Genomic DNA, 13,292 nt, shown 5'->3' on the forward strand with positions numbered 1-13,292 from the left:
GTCAGTCACTGAGCCTGGTTTTAAAACTCCTTGTTAGTGTTTTGTTTTTATTTTACCCAATTAGTTCATTCTTAGCAGTTTCAGTTCAGCAGCCTTCACTATGAGACCTGCTGACCCTGAATGTGTGCGTAGTAGTAATTAGACTGACAACAGATAATGCTGCAAAATCTTAATGAGCAGAACTCTATTTTAAATTCAGTGTTGGAAAGATAAAGGTATCTACAAAATCTACATAAAATATTAAAAAAAATATGAAAAATAGAAAATAACATTGAGAAATACTCTATGTGCCTTGCTTAAGGCTACAACCAAGAAAGAGATATTTCTTAGTATGTTAATAGATATTTCTTTCCTTTCTAGCTTTACTACTGTAATTGCAATTGATCTTAGACAAAATGTATGAATACCTTGGGATTTAGTTCCCAGCTGAAGAATTTTTTCCTTATGCTTCATTATTTGTATTGAGATTTTAAAGTTCTCTGGTGAATTTTTACAATGCTTCTGATACAGTTAAAAATACTGCATTTTTTTGTTTGTTTTACAATTGATTGCTATTCATGAAGTAACTATATTTAAACAAGAGACAAGAAAATATTGTGTAGAAGTATTTGCATTTATGCTACAAAGGAGCAGCAAAGAAGTGGTTAAAGAGAGGGTAAAGCTATTGTTAAACCAATTCAAAGGGCTCTCAGGCCAGCGGGAGATGTGTGAATATATACCTTTGGCACACTCCTCCCCATTTTTAGGCTTTTGTGGGGCAAAACCCTAGGTGAAATTATTCCTTCCCCCACAAGCTTTCTTCAAAGAAATTGAATGAGTTCTCAGATGCATACTCAAATATATCTAAGCAAAAATATTCTTCTTAAAATGTATCCTTTTACTGGCAATTAGAAAGGAAATAGTCTATTTCATGGGATTAACAATTTCTCTGTGGTGCCAGAGTGCTCAGCTGAGAATCACTGGAGAAGTACAAAGCATTATTTAATGCTCCATGCCATGAAGTGAACTTATGCCTACTGGGACTAAGGTCCATACACGGATGTGGGATTTAGATACATTTTATTGAGTTAATCTTTGCTGCTCAGCAGAAAACATTTGTAATGGGGTTTCCTGACAGACTAAAGGGTAATTTTTTATCTCATCAGAACATTGCACCACTCAGCTTTAGGCAATTTATGTCCAGGGTGCTGTTGAAATCAAAGCACTGTCCTTATTTCCAGTGGGCTGGAGGTGTAACCTTGTGCAGAAAGTGCTCAGCACCTCCCAGCACGTGAATGCTGCATGTGGGACCCTTGGAGTTGACAGGGAAGGTCTTTGTGCCTTAGTGTAATGTTGCAGAAAAAACCTTGTGCTGCTTCATGTAGGAAAAGTTCAGTCAGGTGCAGCTCTATACTCTTTCTGCACCTGAAGCTGACTTACAGATGTCTTTTTTTACTGTGTGGGCATATTTGCCTGTTAATATAGATCCATGAATAATTTTAGTCTTGGTATGAAAGGAAATGAAGCTTTCATGCTCATGCTTTTTCTATCCCAGCTGGCCCTTTTCCATATAATTTTAGCAGCTCTTGCCTGGTTTTGACAAAGGATTGAAACTCTTGGTTTCCTGTAAATTATTCCTATTTATATATTCGAGATTGGGTATGGTGACAAAACCCAGTAATTGTGCTGGCTGAGGAGGAGAGGGAGAGTGTGGGGTTGTGGTTGTTTGTGGTAATGTCTTGCCTTGCCATGCCTGGTGTGTGATGCAGTGCTGCAGGTGGGGAGAGGTGAAGGAAATGCACACATGGTGTGCACCAGTGCATGTGCTAGCAGGTTAACCATACCTTTATTTTCCTGCTTCACACCAGGTTTTGGTGTGACTTGGAAATCACCCCTTAGATTGTGTCTTTCTAGAACCTTTAATCTGCTACAGCTAGTGGCTTAGAGACAAAGCTGGGGTGGGTAAACTAGGCTGGGAATGGTACAGGCTGTGGGTTGGACATGAGGAAGGAACAACTCTGCAGGATAATGCACTAAGCAGGACAAATTCCTGTTACCTGGATATAGGTGTCTGCAAGCATACAGCTGCCCTGTATGCTTGCACTTGTGGATGCACACAAAGGAGAGTGTTCCATCCTCTCATTTGCTGGTGCTCAGCACAGAGAAATGCCTGTGTGGGCAGGTCCTTCAGGATAGACCTCTCGTTTCTGACAGCAGTCCTGGCCTGGGGGAAAAAAAAAGGTCTACTTCACAATTACCAGAGTAGAGGGAATAACTCCTCTTTGACTGATTTTATCCTCAGTTCCCTAGATGAACACAAGCCCTGCCCTGGGGATGTTAAAGGGCTGTGTTTGATGTGTATCTGCCAGCTGAGAGCCCAGTCAGACAAAGCAATGTCTAGGAAAGCTCTACAAAAGCTCTTTCCTTGTGGACTGCACAGAGTGACTGAGTGAACCTCAGTGCACAGACAGGCGAAGAGGGAAAAATCAATAGTCCCTAAGGCCCAATCTCCTACCCCTTGTGGTAACTGATGTTGAGTGCTTGAGAAATGGCAAGAAAACATTGGAAAGGCCTTTACTGTACTTTGTAATGTGAGAAGCTCTTTCTTCCTGTTCAGCTAACATTTGGCATGTGTCCAGAAGCCTGGAGTATCAACAGCCCTTATGATGCTCACAGATGCTATTTTTATCCCTGTGTCTTTCTGGTTCTCCTTTATGTGTTTCAAGTTATGAATTGCAAGCAAAAAAAAAATGCTGTTTCCATCAGGGAATGTGCACAGCTGCTCCTCAGGGAAAGAAGCTGTCCTGGTGGTCTTGGCTGCATGGATCCAGCAGCTGTTCTGCACTGGGCGTGCTCCAGAGGTTCCTTGCAGGGAGAAAAAGGTGAAGGGGAAAAGAAAGAGGAATAGAGCAGTGAATCCAGTGCAGTGCTCTGAATGACAGCAAGGATCAGGGTTACCATGTCCTGGAGGTGACTCAGTGTGTCTGTGGCAGAGCAGAGAGGAGAAAATATGTTCCCTTCTTTATGTCCAGAGTCTGTCCTTTCCAGCTCCCATGGGGCTGCTGGAGGGCCATGACATAAAGACTGTGCCCATGCACTGGTGCTGCACTGGTGATATGGTTTAGGAGTTGGAGAATGGGGTTCTGACATGCCTGGTTTTATAGATCACAACCTCCTCTGCGTTACCCAGCATCTCTCTCATGTATTTCTTTTGCATTTACTTGTCTCTCTGTTTATTCCCATGATTTTAAGCCAAGAGCCATTTATGTTTTGGGTAGATTCCTCTGAAAGGCTCTTGGTCTCACTTAGGTCTGTAAGAATTTTCATGATCAAGACTGGAATAACGGCATCCAAGCCTAAACCCTGGATTTAGCTACTCTTTGCCCTTGTGCCAGTTACACTTTGGTAACTCTGGGGTCTCTTTGTTTATTTTGCCAAGCAGAGGCCTAGCAGGACTGAAATGCCTTCTGCTCTTGGTGATCTGCTCTTAGTTGCAGAGGTCAGGAGAATCAGGTAAAATAAACCCTGCAGCAACAATTCATGTCCACTGCTTGGCCTATGAAGACTCTGCTCATCTCCTGATCTCCTGAGCATCTTATCTAATCCAGCAGTGATGTCACTGGATTGGGGGTTTCTTTTTTGTCTGCATTTTTGTTTATTTGTTTTGGATTTTTATTTTTTTTAAAATTATGGTAATGGTCCTTGAAAAACTTTGATGTCTTCACAGCTTTGAGATGACAACAGAAGTTCTTTGGCTAAGGTTGTCCTTTGATCTTCACTATTCACTCCTGCTTTTGGCAGTTTGTGTGGGAGTCTGTGTGCGTCAACAGTGGCAGAATTGTTGTTTCCCTCTGCTGAAGGTGACCAAAAATGTTTTGCTTGTCCGTTAAGAAATCACTTTAAGCAGATCAGTGTAATGAGATTCTGAAGCCATATGGCACTGGAATTAGTGCCTTCTAGTGCAGGAACTGCCTGTTGTAATTGCAACAGTGCTGTACACTACAAGGAATTTCAAGAACAGAGATGTTTTTTCCTCTGCTTGTTCTTTAACTCCTTGGGGTTTAAAACAATGTCTGGGATGTAGTCCTTTATTAAAAAAAGGAGGGAGAGGAAGTCCTGGTCTGCTTTTTATTAGTTGGAAGAAAATAAATGAAAGTTAATAAAAATACTAGTTTCTGTTTTCTATCTGAACACTGGGATGGATGTTACCATTGCACCAAGAGTGCTCTAAAAAGAAAGCTTTGTGTCAAACTACTGAAATGCCTCATGGCTTATTGGATTCATGATCTGGAAAATGGGAAGGCAGAAGGAAGGCTATTGAGGTATATGCAAAATGAAAATTTGTTTCAACATAGCTATCAAAGATTAGTTCAAACATCAGATAAAACATCATGAAATAAGAAAATGTGAAGCTGGGGTTTCAGGGAAGAAATATAAATTATTTTCTTAACTTCTGTGTGTATTTATAGTGGCATAGGATTTAGATTACTTATTTCTTAGATTTGTGGAATACTACATACATTGATGGGGGGAGCTTCTGGTCTTCATGAATAAATAAGATACCTTTGCTGTTGGGTTTTTATGTTTTGAAGTTTCTAAAATGTTGGTGGATAAGAGCAGCAATTTTTTCAGTCTCTTCTACACTAAACTTTCTTAGTGGTTCTTACAAGGCTCTGATGGAAAAGTGATGCCTGTTTCCCCTCAATTGCTTTAATGACTCTGTGGGGTAAGTTGCAAACAGCAAGTGTTTTACAGTGTTTTCTAGCTGCCTCATTTGCACTTGCAGCAGAAGCAGATTTCTCGTCTTCCTTCCTCTGACACATAAATGCTGTTCCTAAACTCAAATCTTGATTCTTCACAAGAAATTATGTCCCTTGGGCTCAGCATCATTGAGATCCAACATGTTTGTTCTATGTTTTATGCTTAACAGTGATACCAACCATCACAGCACTGCTTTTTGAGGCACAAGCATCTTGTTTCATGAGAAGAGACATGTGGCTTAAACAGATTTAACTGAGCTGACTTTAAATTTGTTGCCCTCCTCTGGCCACACAGTCATGGCAGCAAACACTTTCCAGCAAGCAATTCCAAGGCAAACTGGTATTTCTACTGAAACTAGGAACCAGTGCAGTTCTGCAGGCTGTTTTGGATAATGGCATCTGAGGGTATCTGGGTCATGGGTTGTGGCGTGGGCTTTTTTTCTTTATTTTTTTTGTGTGGCTTTTTTTAATTTTTAATTTCTGATTACACTTTCTTACATTTATTTACTTGCTTATTCATTGACAGACCAACCCAGATTATGTTGCTAGGCAATGCTGGCAATTCATTACCAGGAAATATCCTCCTCCTTAGATTTTCCAAACATTTTGCTATGGTTGTTTGAAGCAGCAGGAGGGTAATGCACTTCCATTCTGAATGATTATGGAGAAGACCCAGGGAAGCATGCCTACCATTTTCTGTACCTGTTTCCTGCACTACAACCTTCTGCACACAAAGAGCAGTAACTTGCTTTCAAAAAGGTACCTTTCAGCTAATGGAGGAAATTTGTGAATTCTCCATCATCCACACTGTGTGTGCGTTTGGTAACATGTTACATAAAAAAATTTCTGCAAGGCAGCTCTCTGCAGCTCCTGTGCAGATACAGCCAGCCCAGTACAGAAGAGGTAATTTGTGTGGTAGGAAACAAGGTAGGTCTCAGTGCTCTTATGTCCCGTTTTCCACATGTGTCAGGAGAAGCTAGCCCAGCTTGTGAATAGGAATGCAATGAAACTTACAGTAGAGCAAGCAGATCCTTCTGTCCATCCATCCCAGCCCTTGCATCACAGAACTCAGTCCCTGAGGTGACCTTTATGTGCCTTGTTGCTAAATGTGTAGCAGCTGCAGTCAGCTTATTTTTCTGTCTGGAGCTGGGTGATGGCAGTGCTACCCCAGGCAGCAAAGGTTTGTATTTAGCATTGTAATGGATCAGGCTTTCCTAGGGAAAGACTGGGAAGTTATTTTAGATCATTTCCCTTTTGTGTGCTCTTTGGCTACCTGTGCATCCAAAGCTCACACATGGAGCAGATTTCTTCTTGCATCCATTTCCAGCATCAAGTCTCCCCCTTGGAATACAGCATGTCACAGATTCTCCTGTTGCAAATCCATGTGGGTACCTGTGGGAAACTGTGTTCACAAGGAAGGGTGTCAGACAGAAATGTATTTCCACAAATGCTGGATTCTCCCTCATTGTTCACCTCTGTGTGTCAGACATGAACATATTGTCAGAAAAGTTTATTTGCCAAGATATATCACGTTTGTCCGTGTAAGGAAGGACACCCTGAGCCCCTGTAATCAAAGAAAAGAGGGAGGAAATGTTTAAAGATAAAACTGCAGGGTTGTGTTTCTAGTTTTCTTATCCCATCATAAAAGTTTTCTACAAAGTATTTCTGCCTTCTGTACCACTGCTCCCCCTATCTGTAAAATATTGCTGTCACCTAGAGATTTCTCTATGGAATCTCTAATAAATATTTTACAAATGCTAATGAATCAGGTTATTCAACTGCTCAGTACTTCAATGTTCTCACTTTGCAGGCAGGATTTTGACAAAGACAAAGAACAGGAGAGTGAGCAACTTCATGCCACATAGCAAATTTGGAGGTGAGGGTAGTAAAAACTTTTACCTTTAAAAGTGGAAATGTCCTTTATAGCATCATTTCATCAAAAGAAGAGGTTCTGAGACTCGGTTCTCAAGTCTGGTAGCTGTTTGACTATATGGCCAGTTTGTGTGTGCGGGGTTAGGAAGCTTAAACCTCTCTCCCTGTGTGGCTGAGGCAGCAGAGCTGGCAGAGGAGAAGTTGCAAGTTCATGGAATGGGAAAGAAATAGGGGTGGGTGAGTTGATTTCTGTATATTTCAGTTTACAGGCATTCAGAGCAGTCCAGCCAGTTATTCAGCATTTTAGCTATGGTACCATAGGAGGCTTTTTGCTCCTGAGCATCTTTGTCCTCTCTAGGTCATTCACTAATTTGGATTAATTAGCCTTCTGCTTTCCCACTCCATGTTCAGGGGTCAGCTGTGATCTGAGCAGGCCACGAGCTGAACTCTGTATGTTCTGGCACTAGGTAAAGTGCCAACAGGTGTTAGTGACTGAGGCAGAGGAAGGCAAAGGTTCTCAGTCTGTGAGTAAAATCCTTGCAGGAAACTCATACAGTGCTCAGGTCACTGCACTTGAGCTCTGGCTGGCAACTGAGCCCTGATTCATTGTGTTCTCATTGCATTCTTTGCACTGTCACCAGTGCTGGCCTTGTGCCTGTTATGCATCTCCTGTGCAGTCCCCTGCCGATCCTAGGGAAAGGTCCTTTTTAATTCACTGTATCAGAATTGAGTGCTCTCTGCACTCAGTTTCCCAATAACTAGTTTCTTCATATGGCTCTCTAACCAGTGGTTGGTGTTATAGTAATTGTTAAATGGGAAAAAAAGTCAGCTTAAATATCCAGCCCCTTCAGTGTGGGATTTCTAAATGCATGTTTCAAATATCTGGTTTTGGTGTCTAACTAATGGATCCAACTTCTTTGTTTAAAAAAAATTAGTTGGGGGGTTGCACAGCTAGCAGAACATGTCTGCCAGCAATATTTCCCTTGTCCTCCATTTGCTACTCTGTTCATTTCGATTATCAGATCTTATGAGCAGGGACTGTGCACAGCAGCAGAGGGCTTTTCTGTACAGTTGCAGCCTCCCAGTGCCACTGCCAGACGTGTGAGTAATTGGTTGAGCAGCTCTGCAGAGCAGTCTCCTTGCACCGTCCAAGCTGAAATGCAGAAGTAAAAAAATCCATTCTCAGAGATGAAGAATCATAAAATCATAAGCCTGAAAGGGACCAAAAATCACGAAGAGAAACCTTTTCTCAAAGAAAAAGATTTTGCGAACATATCTGGCATGCTTATTAAGAGTAATTCTGTGATCTTGCAATGTGCTTCTGGGATCTTCTCTCTTCATTGTTGCTTATAAGACAGCTTTAAATTAATGATAAGGAAGCCATTCAGGGCATGGGCTGTGCTGAGGTTCACAGCTTTCATTCTGAATGAGAGATTAAAGTAAACTGATATTGAAAGCAAGGAGGGAGAAACAAACACAGTCAGTAAGCCTGTAAAAGTCTTAGCCAATTGCAATGGTGAACATCCTGCTGGCGAGGGTGACCTTGAATGAACTAAGTGGGATAAAGTCACCAGGCTGGACTGACGGCTGAAGAATCAGGCTGGATTCCAGCAAACAGGGAGCAGATTCCTGACAGGAGTCTCCTGAGCCGGGCAATGGCTTCTCGGTGTCGGAAATGTGGACAACAGGTACCCAGGAATCTGCCTTTCACTGCTGTCCGGATAACAGAAGGAGAAATGAAATCTTATCATGATTTTATAGGAGGATGCATTAGACTGGAGCGCATGGCAAAGAAAGGTATGTGCAGCATCTTTAAACAAAATAACATCTTGTAGTGGTAATTGCGTTGCATCCCCAGGCAATTTGCAAAAAAAGAGATTATATTCTTAATGCTTTCTCTGAGGAGTCAGTGATAATTAAAGGCAAATGGCTGGATTTGGGTATTAACTCAGGTGTGACTGCAGCATTTGACTTGGCTACATTTCTGGGATATTTGCAGTGATTTGACCTAAAGGAGGTTAAAATGAATTCTAGACTCATTCTGAATAAATATTTATTTCATTCAGGTGTTAGACACTGATTTTTCTGTATAAGTCAGGAGTAGGTGTCAGTGCATGGAAAATACTTTTTAAAAATAAATGTAAAGAGCTGGAGCAGTGGGTGTCATGACCCAGCTGAGCCTGTCACCCTGTGCTTCTAAATTAATGTGTGGAAAGTCAATATCTTCCTTTCTGTAAAGATTTTGGTTTGACTGTATTTAGAAAGTTGCACAATGGAGCTTCTTGTGCTCTGTGTGAGTCAGCTCAGGTACAGGGCAGTATTCCACTCTCGGGGGGGGTGCTAGTATAAGGTACTGGTGCCTAGCAATTTGTGCTAACTGCACGTTAACTCTGAAGAGGAGTGATGTAGTTGAAATCTAGGCTGTTGACTGTCAATTCATATATCAAGATTGCTGAATCATAGAACACTTTTTCTCTATGTCATTGAAAGGAAAATTTTTTAAAGAGCCCTCTTTCATTTACCCTGTTAACTTGAATAAATACTTAGTAAACCTCAAATCCAGAAATTTATAACATGTTCCCTAGTGCATGATGAAGATTGCCAAAAGCATGCAATATGATAGTACTTGGAAGATAAAGTGTTTATTATGATTCAATTATCTCTTCAGCAAAGAGAGTTGTATTTGATCTGGTAAATCGAGAATATTCTGTAGAAAAAGAGATGGACCAGAAGCAGGGTATCAGCTGCAGCCACTGCTCACAAACTGGGGTTTGCAGATGCTTTTTTTAATAGGGCTCTAACACACAATGTCAGGGTTTGAAAACTGCAAAGCCAGTCCATTGTACTTCTGCTTCTGTGGGTGATCCATCCATGCTGATCTTTGGGCTCAGTGCCTACCTATGCATTGTTGTATTTGGCTGACCTTTCAGTAACACTGATGTTTCCAGTTGCACCCTTTGTACTGAGGCATTCCGAGTTCAGTGTAGCAGGGCAGAAATGTCTGGTGTCCAGTAAAAGACAGTGGAATTCATTGAAGTTCCTTCCTGAATGTTTGATCTGGTGCTTATGGCTTTGTGGGCCTGTGGACCTGATGGAGGCAGAGCTCAGGCATCTGCTGTTCTTTTTCTTCCTGTAGTAGAGAGGGGAAGAGACTGGTAAGGACTTTGCCATGGTTACTGTTCCCAGGGAAACACCTTCTCTGCTTCTCACGTTGAGAGACTACCTGGCATAGTATTATGGGCGGAAATCCCTTGAAAAATAATTTTTTGCTAGAGAACAGAGAGCATGTCAGATCAGCCTGAGCCTCTTGTCATTTTGTGAGGCAGAAAACATCTTCACCGCTTTAGTATTAAATTCTGCCAGTGAAGCTGCCGGAGGGGCAGAAGTTCAGTTGTTGCTGAGGACAAGGTGCCTTCAACTGTGGGTATTGGAGCTTGTGTGAGTTGTGAAAACACACCAGGGCAGCTCTGTGTATGGTGACAGTGTTAGAAGGGAGCTGAGGAGTGGCAATGTGGGACAGGATTTCTTAACAACACTGCCTGAGTTGTTTTCTCCTGCTCTGAACTGACTCTGACCTTGTGTTCATTGTGGGGGTGTTTTTGGTCTACGTTTTCTTATCTGTAAAACAGGAGTGGGAATTACCTGCCTCCATAAAAAGTGGATCCTGATGATGGAGTTGTGACTTCATATTACTACTTTGATGATTAGACCAGCTTTCCTTAGTTGTCTGTGCTGCATAAATACAGAGGCAGGAACATTATCTGTCCCAGAGAACTTGGATTCTGTCTGCCCCACCCACTCCTACAGGCAAAGACTCATTGACTGCCTTTTTCTCAGGCTGACTTTCTCTGAACATAGTGGCAATGCAGGATCCCTGTGGCATGTTCTGACTTACCATCACTTTAGGAGGAGATACCCTTCCTGCAGTTTAAGGGTCAAGCTGGAGTGTTGCTAAGGTCCAATTGGCTGATGTTTACTCAAGCAAATTTGCTTCAAGCACTCCAAAGTACGGAGCAATTTTCACCTTGTCCATCCCCAAGAGACACATACAGACCATGCCTGTGGAGCCCTTTGAATATTCTGTGGCAATTTTATCTTGTGTATTAGATATCATAATGAGAAGATATGGAAGACTTGCAGGTGACCACAGCAGAAATAGAGGCCACATGGTTGCAGTGGCCTGGAGGTTACCTGCCTTTTATCAGCAGTAACCCACAGCAAACAGTCTTGTGCCAAGCCATTCCAGTTCCTGTTTTCCAGTTCCAGTCTGATCTTCCACATTCCTGGATCATGCAAATTTCAAGGCTGAGGCTTCTGTTCTGGTAAAGGATAAAAATAGTGAATGCTCACAAAAGGAAAGTGCTGCTGTAAGGGAGCAGCTGAAGGGCAGTTTCCTTACGGCCACACGATACCTGCTCAGAACTCCACAGCCCTGGCTCCCTGCAACAGGCTATATGAGCTGCCTACAGACACTGAAGGGCCCTCTGGGCTCTGGTGTACAAGTGGTGCTATTTTGAATACCACTATGTGACCTTGAGACTCTGGGAGCTGCAGCTCCAAGGTGCTGGTTATAGCACAGTTATGAGAACCAAGGGGAAGGAGCCCCCAGAAAGCCAAGCAGAGATGTGGCAGGGACTCCAGTCCAGGGCTGATCACTGCTGGAGTGCCCTCAGCTCCTCACCAAACAGATACTGAGGCTGAAAGCAAAGCATAGCCTCCTGCCATGAAATACATCACTCTTGGACAATGGCTCACGTGTTTTTTCTGCATGGACCTGACAATTTCTGTCACTCAGCTGCTGGTGAACATCTTTAATGCTTGAGGAAACCTCTTGCCAAACCGGCCCCTTTGTCCCCAGATGATCCTAATTAGCCTGTCTTGTTGTGATGCTCAAGTCCTTCAATGAGATCATACACCTACGGGGGTTTTACATGGATGAATGACCCTGTGCTGGCTATGACTATGTCTCTGCATGCTGTGGAGCTTGGGGCTGCAGCAGATTTTATATCTTTAAGGGAATAAATGTGTGTTTTTCATCTGCACTCAAGGCTGGTGGCTGCTTAAATCAGGGTAGTGAATCTGCAGACACTAAGGAGTATGCAGTTTATTATTGAGGCTTTTCAGGATTTTGCTATTACTGCAAAACCAGGCAAGAGGCTTTTTGCCAGTAGGATGGGGACCTGTCTGTTGTGCTGGCAGTGTTTCTGCTTTTGTCCTCTGTAGGAGAGAGGAATGCTGCAGTTTTTTCTGTCCAGCAATCATGGGAACTTTTCTCAGTCTTACTGTTGTGTCTCTCTTACTGCTGGAGTTGAAAACCAATTCTTCAAATCCATATGTTCAGGGAGGAAAAGGGGCTGAAGTGCTGGAGTGGATAAGGAATTCTAGTGCTATCTCTGGAAGGAAATCCTATCTGAAATTAATTTGGGCTGAAATTTGTTGGCCTTTTTGGAGCTTCTCCACCTTTAGTAGTAAAATAAATGAGAAATGCTCTCCTTTTTCAAATGACTGACTTTTCCACAAAGGTGCTGGTTACTGGATAAAGTGACTATTTCATGTGAAGATCAAAATCTAAAGTATAAGTGGAAGGTATTTCTAAATCCCTTGAGACTCGGTCATAGAGCCTCCTTGTGCATTGCTCAAAATTGTTCTGGTTCTATTTGAATTCAGTATTTCTTCTTCTCTTTAATAAGAAATGCTACCTAGGGGACCTGGGATAACTTTTTTCAGCTGTCTCTCATTGCATATTAAATAGCTGAAATAAAATATTCTGTTTTCCACAGAGGTTTTTCTGAGAAAAGATGATTGTTTTAGATGCTTGGGTTTCTTTTCACCTGTTCCCATTCATATGCAGTGTGCTCTGCTGTGGTTGAGAAATACTAAAACCCAGTTTACCTAAGCAAAAAGTCCAGACAATTATAAGAAAAATAGGGAAGGCACAGCTTGATTTTAATTTAAAAGAATTCTGAGAGAGATGTAGTACTGCAAAGATCAAGAGAACAAATCCTCAGAGGGCAAGTTATATCAGAGACCTTGTGGGTATTTATGTTTTTCCCTTTCTCCCATGATACCAGAACAAGAAACAATTTAGCGAAATGGGAAAGCATTAAACATGGATAGACAGATTGCTATAATTGGCAATGTTTTGTTAACTTGTGGGACTTATTACCACAATATAATGGTGCAGTTTGTTTTTTTTTTTTTATTATCTAATTGTAGTGTAAACTGCCTGGGGAGAAGATTTCAGGGGAGAATGGTGCTAAGTATGCTGGGAGATTGGAGAGTGCCTGTGCAGAGCTCTCACCCTGGTTATGCCCACAGAACTTATTCTCCAAATTCAGCCAGTTCTGCTTCTTCAAGCCCCACTTAAAGACCCAATTCTGCTGTGCTAATGTATTGATTTTTTTAACAAATTATACTGCTGCTTTATTATTTGAATCTTGCTGTGGATTAGTCTGACCAGTGAGTTTTCTAAGACATGTACTTTCTTCACCACCTGCACATTATCTACTAGAAATACTCAGGACCAAGGATAAAGGAATAATAAATAAATGCTTGGTTGAAGCAGCCCAGCTATATATGAATATTTGGACTATGCCAAGTGTCTTGTTGCACAAATTTCTGATCCTATTAGTTGATTCCAGTTTTCAAGGGGAAGAAAAATCCTCTAAGCTTTTATGACTG

The 13,292-nt window shown here is 41.9% G+C and overlaps 1 protein-coding gene across 7 annotated transcripts in view; it reads left to right on the forward strand.

Moving 5' to 3' along the window:
- The window catches only part of MCF2L2 (MCF.2 cell line derived transforming sequence-like 2), a 157,080-nt gene that overhangs the window by 12,876 nt on the left and 130,912 nt on the right, over positions 1 to 13,292 (forward strand). For 6 of the 7 annotated variants that reach the window (XM_015637653.2, XM_015637656.3, XM_015637657.2 and 3 more), the window contains exon 1: positions 7,745 to 8,408. The exons of the other annotated variant lie outside the window; for it this stretch is intronic. In XM_015637653.2, the coding sequence (XP_015493139.1) occupies positions 8,267 to 8,408 (142 nt within the window). In that variant the 5' untranslated portion in view covers positions 7,745 to 8,266. Of the gene's footprint in view, positions 1 to 7,744; positions 8,409 to 13,292 lie in introns of those variants that run through there. 7 annotated transcript variants of the gene reach the window in all.

The sequence above is a fragment of the Parus major genome, chromosome 9, assembly GCF_001522545.3.
Source record: "Parus major isolate Abel chromosome 9, Parus_major1.1, whole genome shotgun sequence".
Classification (NCBI taxonomy): Eukaryota; Metazoa; Chordata; class Aves; order Passeriformes; family Paridae; genus Parus; species Parus major.